We start from the raw sequence: 15,410 nt of genomic DNA on the forward strand, positions 1-15,410 counted from the left end.
TAGAGGACAAGGAAACACTTCCCAACACAATTTATGAGGTCAGATTTTCCTGGTGCCCAAACCAAATAGAGACATTGAAAGGAAATAATATTGAGACCAATATCTTTCCCAACATAGAAGAAATCCTTAACCAAACATTATCAAATTGAACCCAGGAGTGTATATTAACAGGGTAATACGTGACCTTTTGGAATTTATTCCAGCAATGCGAGGTTGGTATAATGTTTCAAAATTAATCAATGTAATTACCAAATTAGCAGATTAAAGGGGAAAACACATCTCAATAAATGCAGAGAAAGCACTTGATACAATTCAACAAGTTTGTATAGTAAGCAGCTTTGGAAGCTAGAGCCAGCATCTCCTCTGGAGCAAGGGCAGACGTGCCAACGTCCTATGCACCAAAGGCAATGTGTCCACCCAGAGCCACGGCAGGCATGCTCACTGCACTTGTAAGAAAGATTTGGGTTCCCAGCCTCAGAGCTCTCTCCTGCGATACACCTGACTGTGGTCCTTTGCACGTTGTCTATAGGAATGGGGGCTTGGAGAACTAATGCAAAAAAAGCTATTGTTCTGGCCACTGCTGTGGCCGTAACAGACCATCCTCTACCTCTGCCCCCGGCCGGGGTCTGCTGCCTTCCACTGGAACTCATGCAACTGTGCGGCTAATGTAGTAGCTTATGAGTGTGGTGAGATGTCATCCTGTTGACAGTTGTTGATTCTATACATTAGTTTTTTAATTACAGTTCTTGACTATGTATTAGTTTTTTATATACACTCACACACACACATATATATGTGTGTATAAGGTTTTTAGTTGGAAATTGGAATTAAATATACATACCTAATTCTAATTTCTAATTAAAAAACTAATCTATTACAGAGTAATTGTAATCATGTGTAAAGGCAAACTTAAAATTATTTTGTAGGAAAAAAAGTTCTTGGACAAAGGATTTTGAAACATTGATTTTAGAAATTTATTTACACATCTTGGATGGAAGCAATTGATACAGTTTACTTGGGATTCCTGGGGAAAAAGAAAGAATTTGTTTTAAGGTGGGAGCGCTAAGTATACTTCAGAAAAATAGTAATTAAACCCCCCCGCTCCCTCCCAAAGTTGCTTTGTGCATATTCAATGTACAGAAGTAATTGTAAATAAAATAACATGAATTTTATTAAAAGAGTAAAGTCTCTAAATCTACTATAAAATAAATTGCATGCAGATCTTACAAAATGTATTATATTCATCTTAAAAGTTTCCATCTTATTACTGTTCTCTAACTAATGCCCAGTAGGCTAAAGAGAGCTTAAAAACTTGCTGTTAATCCACCAGAGCATACATACCTTTCATATCAGGAGCTAAAGGCCTGTACCTGGGACCAGAGGTGTCTTCGTAAGTATCGTAGCTGTCAAAATGGAATTTCTCTCTTCTTGAAATGTGACCCATTTTTGATAGGTCACCACGCGGACCACAGATTTTTTCACTTAGATTTAAGTACTCTCTTCGAAGATTCCGTATCTCAAATTCCAAGGTGTCCCTTTCATTCTCTATACTCCTTACATAGTTCTCTAAAAGTATTTTGTCTTCTGCAAGCCTGCTGATGCTGTTTTCAAAGTTTATATTTTCCTGACTGTGTTTTTTTAGTTCTTCTTTTAGAATCTGATTATCCGCTTTAATTTCCACGACCATTTTTGACAACATTTCACATTCGCTGCTCATTTCTGATAAACTATTCTTATAAATACTTGCTTCGGATTTTGCATTTTGTATTTCATTCAGAAGATTCTCTTCTGCAGTAGACTGGTATGTTTGCAGGTTCTCGATTTCTCTCTCCATCATTTGTCTGGCAGCAGTAGATTCTTGTAATGTTGTTTCGAGGTTAAGTTTATCATTTTTAACTGTTTCTATTATTTGAAGAAGTGCCTCTTGTTCAGTTTTTGCCAATCTTTCTTTCTCCTTTAGCTGCATTACCTCAAGCTGATTTTCTTTTAGTTCATTTTCAAGTGAGCTTTTTTCCTTTACAAGCTGGTGTGTTTTCTTCTCTAACACTTCCTTTTCGTCTTGTATCAATAGAATATTTGTTTTCATCGCTTCCATTTCTATACTCATTCGATTGTTTTCATTACTGACGACGTCCATATCATTTTGAGTTTTGTGTTCTTTACTTTTCAGTTGATCTAATGTTTCTGTCATTTGTTGCTTCTCCAGAGAAAGTTGGCCATTTTTTTCCTCCAGAGTTCTATTTTGTTCTTGGAGAACATTGTATTTACCAATTACTTTTTTCAGTTCTTTAAGACATTCTTTGCCATCTTCTTCTGTTTTAACTAATTTGGATTGAATAGTGTTCTTTTCATGAAACAAATTCTTCAGTTGCTTTTCATATATTTCAATCTTCTGTATCAGAGATTGTGTGGTGAAGACGAGAGATTTTATTTTGGTTTTAAGGGTTAGATTTTCATTCTCTAGTTCTGTTACTTTTTTCTGTATCTGCATAGATTCTTTCAGGTAATTCTGTAAGTACTGAATTTTTGCAACACACTGCTCAGTCACAGAATGGACTTTGGATGTTTTCTCATTTTCAACTATTATCGGGCCTCGTTTTCCTGCAAATGGTTGCCTCTCTTTGTCTCTCATTTCGTACTTTGTCGGGTCAAAGAATGACAGTGTATGTTTTGGAAGTCTGGAGTGGAATTTTAAATCTGTAGCATTCTTGCCAGTGATAGGAATTTCTTTATTGTTTTTCTCATTCTTCTTTCCCCTGTGTATTTCACTCTTAGATAACTTTTTACATTTCCTACAAAAAGTCAAATGCAATTTTGACACTGTTCCCCTGAGTGGGAGTAATTTGTTTACTAATTCCTCTAATTCTAAAATTCTCCTTGATTTTATATCTTCATTTAAGTTGCTTTCTGTATTTTCTTCCTTAATAAAGTTAGTATTTGCCTTGTGAATGGGGGACAGGTCATATGTCATATTACCTTGAAAATTTGTATCCATTTTTAAAGTTTGAATTTCATTTGTAAGTGCCAGTTCCTTGTCGTGTGACTGCTGAAGCTCTTCCTTCATTTGTTTGATAGAATGGCAAATATCGTCTAAATTTTCACAAAATCCATGCTTGAGGACAGGCACAGTAATTTTGGATTTATCCAGAATTACTGTATCAGCTTGAGACATAACATTTTGAGGTGCATTAGGTAGAAAACTATAAAGGTTATTATAATTCTTCAACATGTCATAATTTTCTGAAGGGTTCATAATTATGTTTGAAGCTGAATCATCTGTTGAAGTTCTTAGAGTTGATATGTCCTTGGAGTGTATCTGGGGTAGAACTTGCATACCTTGAGAGAGACCGTTAACACTATTGCTACTGAGTTTTTCTTCCATTGAATGAAGAGTCCTCGAATCCTCAAAATGATGAATTTTCTCCACGGAAAGGATTTCTTCTTGATTCTCTATGGGCTAGCAACAATAAAAAACACACACTAAATATATTGTCATTGCCACATGACCACATACATTAAGATAATGTTTTGTGGGGGATTTATTTTTGCAAACAAATGAACATTTTAATCATTTCTACAGCAAAGAAGCCTAGGACGTATGATTGATTTTCTCTGGGAGATGCAACAACAGTTGGGGTCTGTGACTCTGGTCTTCACAATATGCTTAGAAATTGTACTAATTTCCTCAGCGGGTGCGATACGTGGGCCAACCCCTCGATTTCAGAAATAGACATTTAGCATCTCTCGGGAGACCATCATTGGTAGACTGGAGACACAAAGCAAAAGGAGAAGTGGAAGTTTAAGGAGAATGAATATTTCCACCTCTGGGCCATCCGTCCACCTTAGCTTGCAATCCTGGTTTCAGCTGATTCGAGGGCTGTGACTGTCCTGGAAAATGTAGGTTCTAACCATATAGACACAGGGACTGTGGTTTGGACCTGCCCTAGGGAATCACCCCAGGTCTGGGTCAGTCCTAAAGTAGAAAAACTCAATCAAAAGTGAACAGACAGGCTATAAAACTGCCTTGTGTTTCAGTTACTTGGGAATCTTTCGGTGTCTGGACTGAGTTAAATACCCCTGATACACTTCTCTAAGGGCACCAGGATGCCGCAGGAGTATGGGGGTAAACACACGTCTTTTGCGGTTTTCAGGGCAGGAATTTCCCTATTTTCATCTCTGACAGTCCAGTCACCCTGTGAGGAAGGGGAAAACGTAAAGTTGAAGATGAACTGGTGGTAGTAACATTTTTGAAATTCCTAAATATAGAATGATTTTGTACAGAATGACATACCTTTTCAATGTGTGTGTTGAATACTAGATTTCTTTCTGAGCTAAACTGTGGGTTTTCTACTTCAATAATACTTTTGTTCAATATTTCACTGATTTCAGACTGTACCTTTAAAAGATAAATTAAGAATGTTAGGATTTAACTTCAGGTTTATAAATTTATGAAGGTACAGGAGTAATAGATATTGTAATTAAAAGATACCTTTTAATTTCCTGCACGTAAAAATTCTTTCCTAGCCCATAAAATATAAAATAAATTTAATTTATTATAATCTCTATAATTAAAGATATAAAATTGTACCTTCATTATGTGATTATAAAATTAGAAAGACTCAACTTAGGAAAACAATAAAATCTTAAGCAATTCAGATAATTCTACATGCTTTTTACATTGTTGAACGATCAGAGACCTTTGATCTCTGACATCAGAATGGAACCCATTCCATCACCCTCAGGAATGTATCTTCTCCCCATTCCCCTGCAATTGCTTTCAGTGCAAGAATATTGGGGTGAAGTTTACATGGGGTCTTCAGTGAATATGTGCTGGGTTCTGCACCCCCAGTGTTCACGCCCTAACCTTCTCTTAACAACACCCCGTATTTCTTCTGGAGAAAGTCCCTGTGCCTTTGGTGACACTGATCCCAGCGTTCTCATTCCAGCGTGGTGGGTGGCTCAGTGCCAACCAGGCACAGCGGTGTCTCCCTTCACACAGGACTGGTCCAAGCATCACATAGGACTTGGTCTGGGGCAGCCAGAAGCAGGCTGAGAACCTCAGCGTAAACTGGTAAGAGAGAACAGCACGGGCCCTTCTCTGTCTGCCTGGAATCTGGAGGATGAAGGCAAATAGAGAGGGGTGTGGCTGTTTCCTTGACAACAGGAGTCCCGATCACAGGGATGCAGCCTTCCCCATGTGAAAATCCTCAGGATTTTCAGTTACCCGAGCTAATGCACATTATCCCTTGGTTTGGGTTAGATTTTAAATCACTTTTAATGAGAGTCCCTATTGGTAGTCCCTATTGGTAGCACTTTTAAACATATGTTTTAAAAAGTCAGCGAGTGCTACTTCTTTCTGTCTTAACTCCAAATATAACAGAATATTGCTTTCTCCAGATTTTAAGCCTAGAAATGTTGTGACCTCTGCCAACGATCGAATGGGTCCGTGAGAGAAGTGGATGGGTCCTAGGCTTGGGTGTTTCCTACGTGTGGACCGAGTGAAGCGTACCAGGCTGACGTTCTGCAGAGTCTGTATTCGGAGAGCCTGAAACGATTCCAGCTGATGCTGAAGGGCCTGTAACGAGATGAAACGAGCCATGGGACTGAGGGCTTTTAGGTAGGTAAACAGATGCTTGAACTGCTATAATATGTGTATTTTTTATATCCCCAACGTTGCCATTTACCAGAAAGGACCACAGGAGGGTCAGGTGACTCACACTCTTGGTCATTCTTGCTAACTTTCCAGTGCATTTTCATGAAAATTTTTTGTGGAAAACCCATATGCATTTAGGAGGTATTTATTCTGAAAAACATTAGCCTTGCTACAAATTTTTGGAGAAAATAAAATGAAATATACTCACTTTTAATGCTGATTGTGGTTGAATTTGATTTTCTGATTCTGATATGCAGCCATATTCTGAAGAGAAAATTTGAACAACCATATGATTTAATTCTGAAGTGTTGTTTTTATACAACTGCAGTGGAAAGCAACTTTTGGGGACAATGAGAAAAAGAGATAATGAGAATCTGAGGTTCACTTTAGGAAGGACCTGATGCTACTCTTGTAGTAAGTTTAAGATACAAATATTTTCACTTAAAATATCTAGTTGAGGTTGTAATAGTGGTTTTATTTTTAGAACTGTTAACTTGTAACACCAAACTTGAAACTTTCAAAAATTCAGATATGTTTGTTTCTGGGAAATAGACTGCACTTTTTTTTTTTTTTTTTGGTAAAACTGCTGATAATCCTCATGCTGTCAGAGACCCTGGGCGAACTACTGTATAGGTCGTAGTGTCTGTGAAAGGACCATGTAGTGTTTTTTCTCCTTATCTTGAAAATAAGTTGGATTAACAGCACAATTTCGGTGATGCTCTTAAAGTGGCACACACATCCGTGGGTTCCTCCCTCCCTAGGCAATAGATTACAGACCTCCATCAGGGGAGAGGCCATAGCAATTTGTGGACTCACAGCCCTCTCTGTTCAAATGTTTGGCTACTTGCTTTGTGATTTTTTATTCAAGAATTAAAAAAAAATAACTTGCAGTGTCCTGAATGAAATGAAAATTAGGATAGAATGTGCCCCTAGGCTGACTATTTCTACCCTGAGAGGAGGTTCTGAAATCGGTCAGCAGGTCTTCTTTGGAATGGCTGTCTGCCAGATCTTACAGATGACGGAGGCAAAGTATAACCCCACCCCTGCTCCTGGCCCCTGTCTACCTCCCCTCCCTGCCATCTGGCCCTCACCACCCAGAGGCCAACTCTAATTCAGAGCCTGGGGAATCCCACCTCCATTGGCGGGCAGGGAGGGACAGCCAGTGCACTTGGGTATTGCTCGCTTTGCCACTCACTGGGGAAAAACGGGAGTCTGAACTGTTTACATCAGAGAGAGCCAAAGGAACCCCAGCAAGCTCTGGGCCGGTGCAGCCAGCTTCCCAAAGCTTGTCAGACTAAACGACCTCTGCTGATGAACTCAGACAGCTCCAACTGCAAATCAAAAAGAGTGGACCGCCTGGGGCCCCACGGCCCAGAACAAACTGTTGTTAACTTTGAGTCCACACCCTCCCCGTGCGTATATGTGGGAAAAGCAGAATGACGTTAGAACAGTGGGATCATACTATTCGTGCCACTTTTGAACAAACTATATTTACTTAATGGAATAAATGCTGCAAATTAATGCTGTATTCAGATTTTTTCCCTCTACATGAGAGATTATTTCCTATGAGATCACTCTAAACTAATGAAAATATATCATGAAAAGGATTATGAGATTGGAATTTTAATGTTTTTTAATAACAGACGTTTCTATTGTATTCAGTGTTGTTTTACTCCCTGCCAAGAAAGGGAGTAAATTGTGAGAGATTCCCTCCCACAGCGCCTCCCCACTTTTCATGATATTTGCTAGGTGTATTGTTTTCACGCTGTGAAGTTGCACGATGTCTAATTTTCTTCTGTAACCATAACTCCAGCAAGGCTAGGTTAACACGAAGACGGGCCCTTATTAGCGTAAATAGTTTCAGCCCCACTCTGTTCCTAACCGATTTGCTGTCCAGAATCGCATCTCCTCCCTGCACCTGTAGCCTCAGGCTCCCGTCTCTGCACAGACTTCCTGTCTCCTTAGGAGGACTTGCAAGTTCAAGGTTCAAAACAGGATTTCTTTTGTGGAAACCAAATAAGAAATATTGGGCCAAAAGAACTCTCTCATGTAGAGTTCTTTTGTAGAGACGAAGTCAAAGACTACAGTAGAGAAAAGACTGTAAAGAGAGAACATGGAGTTTTTATCCTGGCTTAGATTTCCTGTCACTTCTACCCCAAGCCCTCCCTCCGTCGCTTCATTCTCGACCATGGATATTTGCAGTTACCAGGCTGCTGCTGTTCACGCGGCTCCCGGCAGCCTGAGCGCCTGTGCTCAGAGTTTCTATCATCTCATCATCCTCCCTGAGTCCCTCTGGTCTCAGGAGACACCTGGGGGAGGGGAGATGCTTTGGAGGCTGTGAAGTCTTTGTGGGAGGACGTGACCTCTGCTGCCCTGTGGTTGTTCCCTGAGACTTTTGTTAGAAATCTAGTGGGAGGTGTATCCTGTTTCCATAGGGATGTGCTCTCTTGATGGGGATCATCCCCTCAGGACAGTAAGGAATCCAGGGCCGGGGTTGCCCCATGCCCTCGTGCAGTGGTTCACCGCACAGGGCACCTGGCCAGGAGGGCATGTGAGGGCTGAGCGTCGTCCATGCTCGGCTCCCATCTGTTAACTGCGCTCAGCTAGAGGCAGATGCACCTTTTCCCAACCACACGGAGGCCACTCCACAGGCTGGTGGGGGCCTGTCCAGAGTGTTTTCCTCCCTTCAAGCCAAGCAAGCACCTGGTGATGAGCCTCTAGCTTTCCCCATCTGTTCTAGCAGCAGCTTCTCTCTACCACCCAAACCCCGATCCACAGAAAGACTGCATTTCCTCAACTTTTTGTATTCACGTTGGTGGGGGTGGGAGATGTTCATGAGTATTTTCAGGATTTTGACTTGCTTTTTTGCTCCTTAAGGCCAAGGCAGAGTTAGGGGCCAGGCTATAGTTTGCCTGGCCATGATCTTCTGTTTGGATCTTCGGCTTCCACTTTCTACTTTTCTGCCCTGAGCAGGTGCTCTCTTCCTTCTCAGTTGCTGTTGATGATGATTTTATCAGTTTTCTAGCCGTTTTTTATTTTTATTTTTTGGTTGGTGTTCATTTCATTTGGTACTAGGGGAGGGAGGCCTGGGATCTTGTGTGGCTCTAAAATCTCTACGTGAAAGTGTAGAAAAAGTTTTATAAGTTAATGATTTAGCCTTAAGTCATGTTTCATGTTTTAGTGGTTTTGTGTTGGCTCTAAAATCTCTGCTGAAAGTGGAGGGAAGTGTTTATGAGTTAATGATTTAGCCTCAAGTCAGCTTTCACGTTTTAGCGGGTCACTCCCTGCAGTGGGCCCTGCTGTAGGTTTGCAGACAGGCAGGAAATGGGGCAGCAGGGCCCCCGCACTCTCGGTGCCTACGTTCTGACAGGGAAGACAGGGAAGAACTCAGGCAAAGAAGCGAACCAGATACTTCCAAATAGCGGTAAGTTACACAGAGAAAATGAGCTACTGCGACCGTGAGTGAGTCTAGTTAGGAAAGGCCTGTCTGTTTATCCGACTCCTACGTCCTAAAAAGAGGCCAGCTGTGTGAGCATCTGTAGGCAAAGATTGGGAGCAGAGGGAACAGCGAGGTCCTGAAGCTGAACAGGTTTCTGTTGGCAGAACAGAAGGAAAGCCGACCGGATGCCACAAACTGAGCAGAGGGGAGCTCGGTAAGGTAAGAGGTCAGGGAGAACTGGCCCAGGTTACGAAGGGCCTTGCAGGCAAGCCGGAGGAAGTCTGGCTTTTATTTTCAGTGGAGGGGAAGCATCAAGGGTCTCAGTCACGAGGATGATTTGATCTGACACTCTGGGCATGGTAATGGGTGATGAGGTGGCTACTGTAGGACCGTTGCAACAATCCAAGTGAGAGACAGGGTAGCTCAGACTAGAACAGGCTGGGGGAGAAGGGGAAAAACCAGCAGCCTTGCTGGGGGGTTAGACGTGGACAGGAGACAAGAATGAAGGACCCTCCGTTTTTTGGTGAGAGCAGATGGATGAATGATGATGTCATTTACCGACGTGAGAGAACAGAGTAAGGATGTGGTTTAGGGAAAACACTTTTAGATACATTGAAGTTAATTTTTCTGTGAGGTATCAAAGTGGAGATGTCAACAGGCCATTGGCTAGTCCAGTCCCTGGTTCTGGGGACTGGTTGGAACACTGCATTGGGCAGTAGAGACATCCCTGCTGGCCTGGGCAAGGGCAGTTTCTGTGTGGCGACAGGGACAGAGCCCAAATGAAGTGTCTTGAGAAAAGCCTGCACTGTGAAGATTGGTTCAGCATCAGCACAGGCAACTCTCTGTAGCTTTACTGTGGAAGGCAACACGGTGCCTAATGGAACAGGGTACGTGCTGGATGAGGTGTAAGATCAAGAAGGACTTTTTAACCATGGGAGGCTCTCGTATGCTTGCTTGCTGCTGGAATCCTATGGTAAAGAGGAGAAGAAGAAGAATTCTGGAGAATGAGGGAGGCGAAGTGCAGAAGCTGAGGACTTGAGAATGCCAGGAGAGGATCTGGAGGCAGTGACCTTGGATGTGGGCACCCAGGTAGGTGCAGAGGTGGAAGAGCAGATTTGAAGGCAGAGGGTGAAGGAGTTTGGGTCAACGGCTTCTATTTTTTTCCTGTGGTATGAGATCAGGTCACACGTTGAGAGGCAGAGGTGAGAGGTGTTGACACAAGAGTGAAATAGTGTGTTGGAAAGGGTTTGAAAAAGTGTTTTCTGGGAAATAAAGTAAGTTTCCCAACAGCATTGAGATCCACGGTGTGACTCAGAAGGGCGTGCTTCCCCAGCAATGTTCAGGTGATTCAGTGAAGACGTAGGGCAGGCAGGGAGGTAGACTTTCCTACTTCTAAAAGCTGCTAAACTAAGCAAACAACTAGAACAGGAACAGAACCATAGAGATGGAGATCACATGGAGGGTTATGAATAGGGGAGCAGGAGGGGGAGAGTGGGGGGAAAGGTACAGAGAATAAGTAGCATAAATGATAGGTGGAAAATAGACAGGGGGAGGGTAAGAATAGTGTAGGAAATGTAGAAGCCAAAGAACTTATAAGTATGATCCATGGACATGAACTATAGGGGGGGAATGTGGGAGGGAGGGGGTGGGCAGGATGGAGTGGAGTGAGGGGCGGGGAATGGGACAACTGTAATAGCATAATCAATAAATATATTTTAAAAAAAGAAAAAAAAAGCTGCAAAACCATATTTTGTTTTTCTTAAGAGTTTCTGGTGACTGCTGCTTATGCCCAAAGGAAAGACAGTTTTAAAATTCAGCAATGCTTAACTTAAAAAACCACGCAGAATCATGTTACTCTAGAATGGGAAGAGAGATTACCAAAGAATCACAGGAGAGAGAACACAACCACCGTGGCCGTTCATTAAGACCCTGCTCCGCATGCAGTGCTGGGAGCTATACCAAGTAGAAGATCAGGTCCCAGCCCTGAAGAAGCTTATGCAAGAAATATTATTCATATTATACTGATCTTAACTTATCTGTTTCACACTTCAGTGCCAGAAGTGAAAAACAAGATAATTACCAGTGGAGTGACTTTTGAGGCACTTAAGAGGAGGTATGGGGAATTTGTTTGGAAGCTTACAGAAGGTTATGTCATAGTCGGCGTGCACAGACACCGTCAAGTGAGCACACGTAGCTAACCGATGGGTTTTATGAGGTCTGAAGACACTCTGTAGTCAAAGCTTTGTCGTTCTCGGGTTCAAGTACTGAGTTTGGTTATGACAACTCTGATTCATTCCTAGAAGTAACTGTTTTGCAAAGCCTTGGGCGGTGGGGAACCTAGGGCTGGAATCACATGTGTGGGGTAATTCTAGGCAGCGTCCAGTCTCCAGGTAAATCCCTTAGCACAGTGCTCGGTCCACGGCACACACTCAGGCAATGTTTCACCATAACAGCAGAGGCAAGGGCTTTATCAGTACCATGATGATGCCCTAAGTTTAAAATTTCCGCTCACGATGGAGAGGAGGGTGGCTGCTCAAAGCTCTTGGAGACACCCCATTTCGGTCAGAATAACCCCCCAAATCCTCACATGGAACTCCCAAGCCCCTCCCCGGTTTGCTCTCTGAACCCTTTTGCTACCCTCCCCTTACTGCTCTGCTCCGGGCCCTTGGCTGTTCCCAGAGGTGCCAGGCCTGCCGCTGCCTCAGGGCCTTCGCAGTTGCTGTTTTCTGCCTGGAAGGCCCTTGCCCTAGACATCTGCATCCATTACTCCTTCTTCTCTTTGCATCTTAGCTCAGAGGTCACCTGTTGAGTGAGGTCTGCCCCTACCCTACTTAACATAGAATCGCACACTCCCCACCCACCTCTGAGTCCTCTGCCCACCCTGCGCCTTACTTTCCTGAAAGGATTTTCTTCCACGTCTCACGTAATATCCTTTGTTACCCCACGAGGAGGTACAGTTCATGTGGATGGGGATTGTGCGTATTTTGTTCACTGCTGGATCTCCAGCACCTAGGACAGCACTTGCTCAAAAATACGTGTTGGATGAAGGGATGAATGGTGTCTTGGGGGGTGCAGGGGTGCTCAGAACTACACTCTGGGCATCCTGAAGTTCCACAGTCTCTCTCACATCCCCATTCCAGTGCGTCAAGGGTTGGTCAGGCTAACTCCTTGTTCTTCTATTTGTTTATTTTTGATGGATGTTTTATTTGTTTTTTTCTTTTAAAATCAAAGAGACCTCAGAAATATCACACGAGCTCTTGTAACTCAGCTTTATTTATGCAAATCAGGCCAACATTCTGTAGTACTCAGGGCATGGATCCCTTGGTGACAGTGAAGCGTAAATAGAAAAACAGAATGGGGAGGGACACAGTCTTACCTGCTGATTTGGCCCTTACTTGTCAGCAGGAAATCACCGTCATCCTTGGCAGCGCCTGACTGGGAAACTGTCAGTGGTTGGACCTGCCTCGCTGGACCCAGGACTTGTAACCACTGTGTGCATCTCAAGCTTAGGTGCTATTTACATGCAAGGGCGTTTTCCACAAACGCCGGCTGCTTTCTCTGGAGCCCTAACTCTCCCTCACACAATCTTGCCAAATAAGAGAACCTCCGCCCCTTCCGACCTTAAATGCTCCCTTGGAGGTAAAGGTTGAGCTGACTCAGTGTCTAAACTCTCTCTGAGGCCTCTTCCACTTCTGTTCTTGGGTTCCCATGACCCTCCCCCTGGTTGCCAGGGATACATGTATGCCCTCATGGGTGGAGGGGTGCAGAGGAGCCGGGAGGGAAAGGTCAGGGCACTGGCCTGCTGCACAGTCCTGCTGTTCTCCACGGTGATGCTGCCCACCCCGTGATCCCTGGGCACCCAGCTGGCTGGCTTTTGTCTGCAGAGGCCTGGCTGAGCTGGCCCCTACTCCCAGCGCCCTTGACAAGGCATCTGGGATGCTCCCCGATTCCGGAAGTTGCAGAATCCCCGTGCCGACTGCTGGTTTCCGGTTGGTCACTTTTCTCAGCACCGCTGTGTTTGGGTCACCCGGGTACCATGCTTAGGTCCTGTGCACCGGTGCAGCGGAGCAGGGCCCCTTGGTCTAGGTAGTGCCTTCCACCCACAGCATCCTGCGTCTTCCCTGGCACATCGCGCTGAGCACCAGGTGCTTCTGAGAGGTGTGTAGCCTGTGGCTTCTGTCCACGAGGGGAGACTCTGAGGTTCTCAGATTTCCCCAGCTGGGTATTCACACACTTTATTCATGGTTTATGAGCAGCTCGAAAACTAGAGCTCTTTGGTTATTTCAAACACCCTCCCCACGAAATATCCTGTAGTCCACAAATATTTACTATAAAAAGTATTGCTTTTGGAAAAAGTATACTCTCTTTTTAGTGTCTCTTACTTGGTATTGAGAGAGCCAGTGTCGTCCAGGATGGTGGTGAATGCCTGGACTCTGGACTGCCCCGCTGACTACCGGACTCTCTCACTTGCTGCCTGTGTGACCCTGGGGAGCTCCTTAACCTCCTTGTGCCTCAGTTTCCTCACTTGTAATATGGGGATAATGTGGGGGTAACTACTTCATAGCGTTGTGAGATTAAATGAGTTGATACATGTAAACGCGTTGAACAATATCTGACACCAAGTAATGTGTCGTTTTTGCTATTATTCGTACCATATAATCGTAGCCTGAAGTGCATATGTGTTGGAAACACACCAATCGGGCCAGGAGATTTTGGCATTTACCCGCTTCCTGTAGTAAAAGGGAGAACCGTTTCTCACTGCCCTCGGAGCTTTGGTCCTGGAGGTTTTACCTGTTTCACCGCCACCGCTTTCCTTTATGTACTCAGAGGAGTTGAGGATCTTGGACGCCGAAAGGAGGACGCAGTCAACTTCATCCTTGTCCTGATGATGCTTTTCTGCAACAGAACCACACATGGCTTTTGGTTTTGTTGGGAGAAGGGAGGTGTTGCGCGGGGATTTGGGACGCTGACGCCCTAAGCGGCCACGGGAGGGCGCGCTGGGGCCACGCAGCGGCCGCTGGACCCGGTGAGCGGAGGCTGGAAGCTATAGCCGGGCGCAGGGATGGAGGCGGCACTTTTCTCGGGGTGAGGATGGTATGCTGCTAGTCAAGAAAATCGCACTCCAGACTGGACCCGTCTAGGGGAGGTAGGGGCCGGTCCGGGAGAGGCGGCGCCCTCCACCACCCATCCACCGCCCACGGGCCCCCATCAAGGGACTGCACCCAGTCCGGGCTCTTACCGGGGCTCATTGCTGCTGCTCAAGCTCTCTTTTCTTCCCAACTGCCTCCCCCCACACATTCCGCTCAGTTGCTTCGCGCTGGGGCAGCCCGTTGCCTGGTAACGGGGTGGCCTGGATGCACGTGTACACACGGCGCGAGCCTGGGTAGGGGGAGGAGGAAGGTGCGCGCTGGGATCGGGCGTCTTGGGTCCGGGATGATCCGCCAGAACCCCTTCGGGACAGCTGCGTGGTACGAAGGTCCCACCGTCAGCTGTGCCCTCCCAATCCAGGGACAATGTCACCAGGGCGTATTCCTTCCCATGTCTTCCCTGCTGACCCAGAACTTGTAGGACCAAAGCTGTGTCGGGAAGGGACTGTTTGGAGACAGCCAAATAAATACCTAGGATCTTTTTGCCTTCTTTCTTATTACAATTTCATCGTTTGTTTCACTCTGTTTCCGTCCTCCAGTTTCAACCCATCCATCAGAGCAGTAAAGGACTTTTGTTTGCCGTGGTGAAAAGAAGACCCCTATTTCCAATAATGGACTTAAAATAACAGTGCATTAAAATATACGCGTGACAGCTGTCCCCGAGGCGCTGGCCCTCCTTTGTTTAAGCGTGCTAATTCCCTAGTACCTGGGCAGCCCCCTCGCTAAAGATGGACGTTGGCGTTGGAAGCTGGTGCTGGTTCAGCTAAGGCCTGGTTGGTGGCAGCCAGTCTCTGTGCCGCTGAGAAAATGGAGCTCTTCAAGGAAACATTTTAAATGAGTAAATACTCATTTTGTAATGACAGCCATTACAGATTTCGAAGGGAAAGTGCAGACAAATAAACAAACAAACAAACAAAAAACGCTCCACAGCATCTCACTACTCCTGAATACTTTAATGTGTTTCTCATAAGGACACTCTTCAACATGGGCACTACACCGCCATTAAAATTGGAAATTAGCACTGATACATTAATACCATCTAGTCCTCAGACCCCACTCAAGTCTCACCCATTCGCCCAATAATGTCCTTTATAAACGTGAAAGGATCCAGCCCAGAATCTTCCATGCATGTGGTTGTCGTGACATGTCTGTCTCCTTACTCAGTTCGTGG

The 15,410-nt window shown here is 44.6% G+C and overlaps 2 protein-coding genes across 3 annotated transcripts in view; one reads left to right on the plus strand and one right to left on the minus strand.

The window, feature by feature from the left end:
* Positions 1–1,020: 1,020 nt before the first annotated feature.
* On the minus strand, positions 1,021–14,007 carry CCDC110 (coiled-coil domain containing 110). The gene is made up of 5 exons (XM_045197180.2): positions 13,884–14,007; positions 5,862–5,917; positions 5,510–5,575; positions 4,292–4,396; positions 1,021–3,457 (listed from the first exon to the last, which is right to left on the minus strand). The coding sequence occupies exons 1-5, from the start codon at positions 14,005–14,007 to the stop codon at positions 1,319–1,321; spliced, it is 2,490 nt and encodes an 829-aa protein (XP_045053115.2). The 3' UTR covers positions 1,021–1,318.
* Positions 8,936–15,410, plus strand: part of TLR3 (toll like receptor 3) — a 402,871-nt gene continuing 396,396 nt past the window's right edge. For both annotated transcript variants that reach the window (XM_053916625.1, XM_053916629.1), the window contains exon 1: positions 8,936–9,077. The gene's annotated coding sequence lies outside the window, so the exon portion shown is untranslated. The remainder of the gene's footprint in view (positions 9,078–15,410) is intronic.

The sequence above is a fragment of the Desmodus rotundus genome, chromosome 13 (assembly GCF_022682495.2).
Source record: "Desmodus rotundus isolate HL8 chromosome 13, HLdesRot8A.1, whole genome shotgun sequence".
NCBI lineage: Eukaryota > Metazoa > Chordata > Mammalia > Chiroptera > Phyllostomidae > Desmodus > Desmodus rotundus.

Excerpts from the sequence above, each read along its gene's own strand:
- CCDC110 (XM_045197180.2), bottom strand. The coding sequence starts at position 14,007 with ATGTGTGGTTCTGTTGCAGAAAAGCATCATCAGGACAAGGATGAAGTT. Across the intron at positions 4,397-5,509 it reads CTCTGCAGAACGTCAGCCTG|GTACAGTCTGAAATCAGTGA; the intron begins GTACGCTTCACT and ends TATCTTTTAAAG. Across the intron at positions 3,458-4,291 it reads TCAACACACACATTGAAAAG|CCCATAGAGAATCAAGAAGA; the intron begins GTATGTCATTCT and ends TATTGTTGCTAG.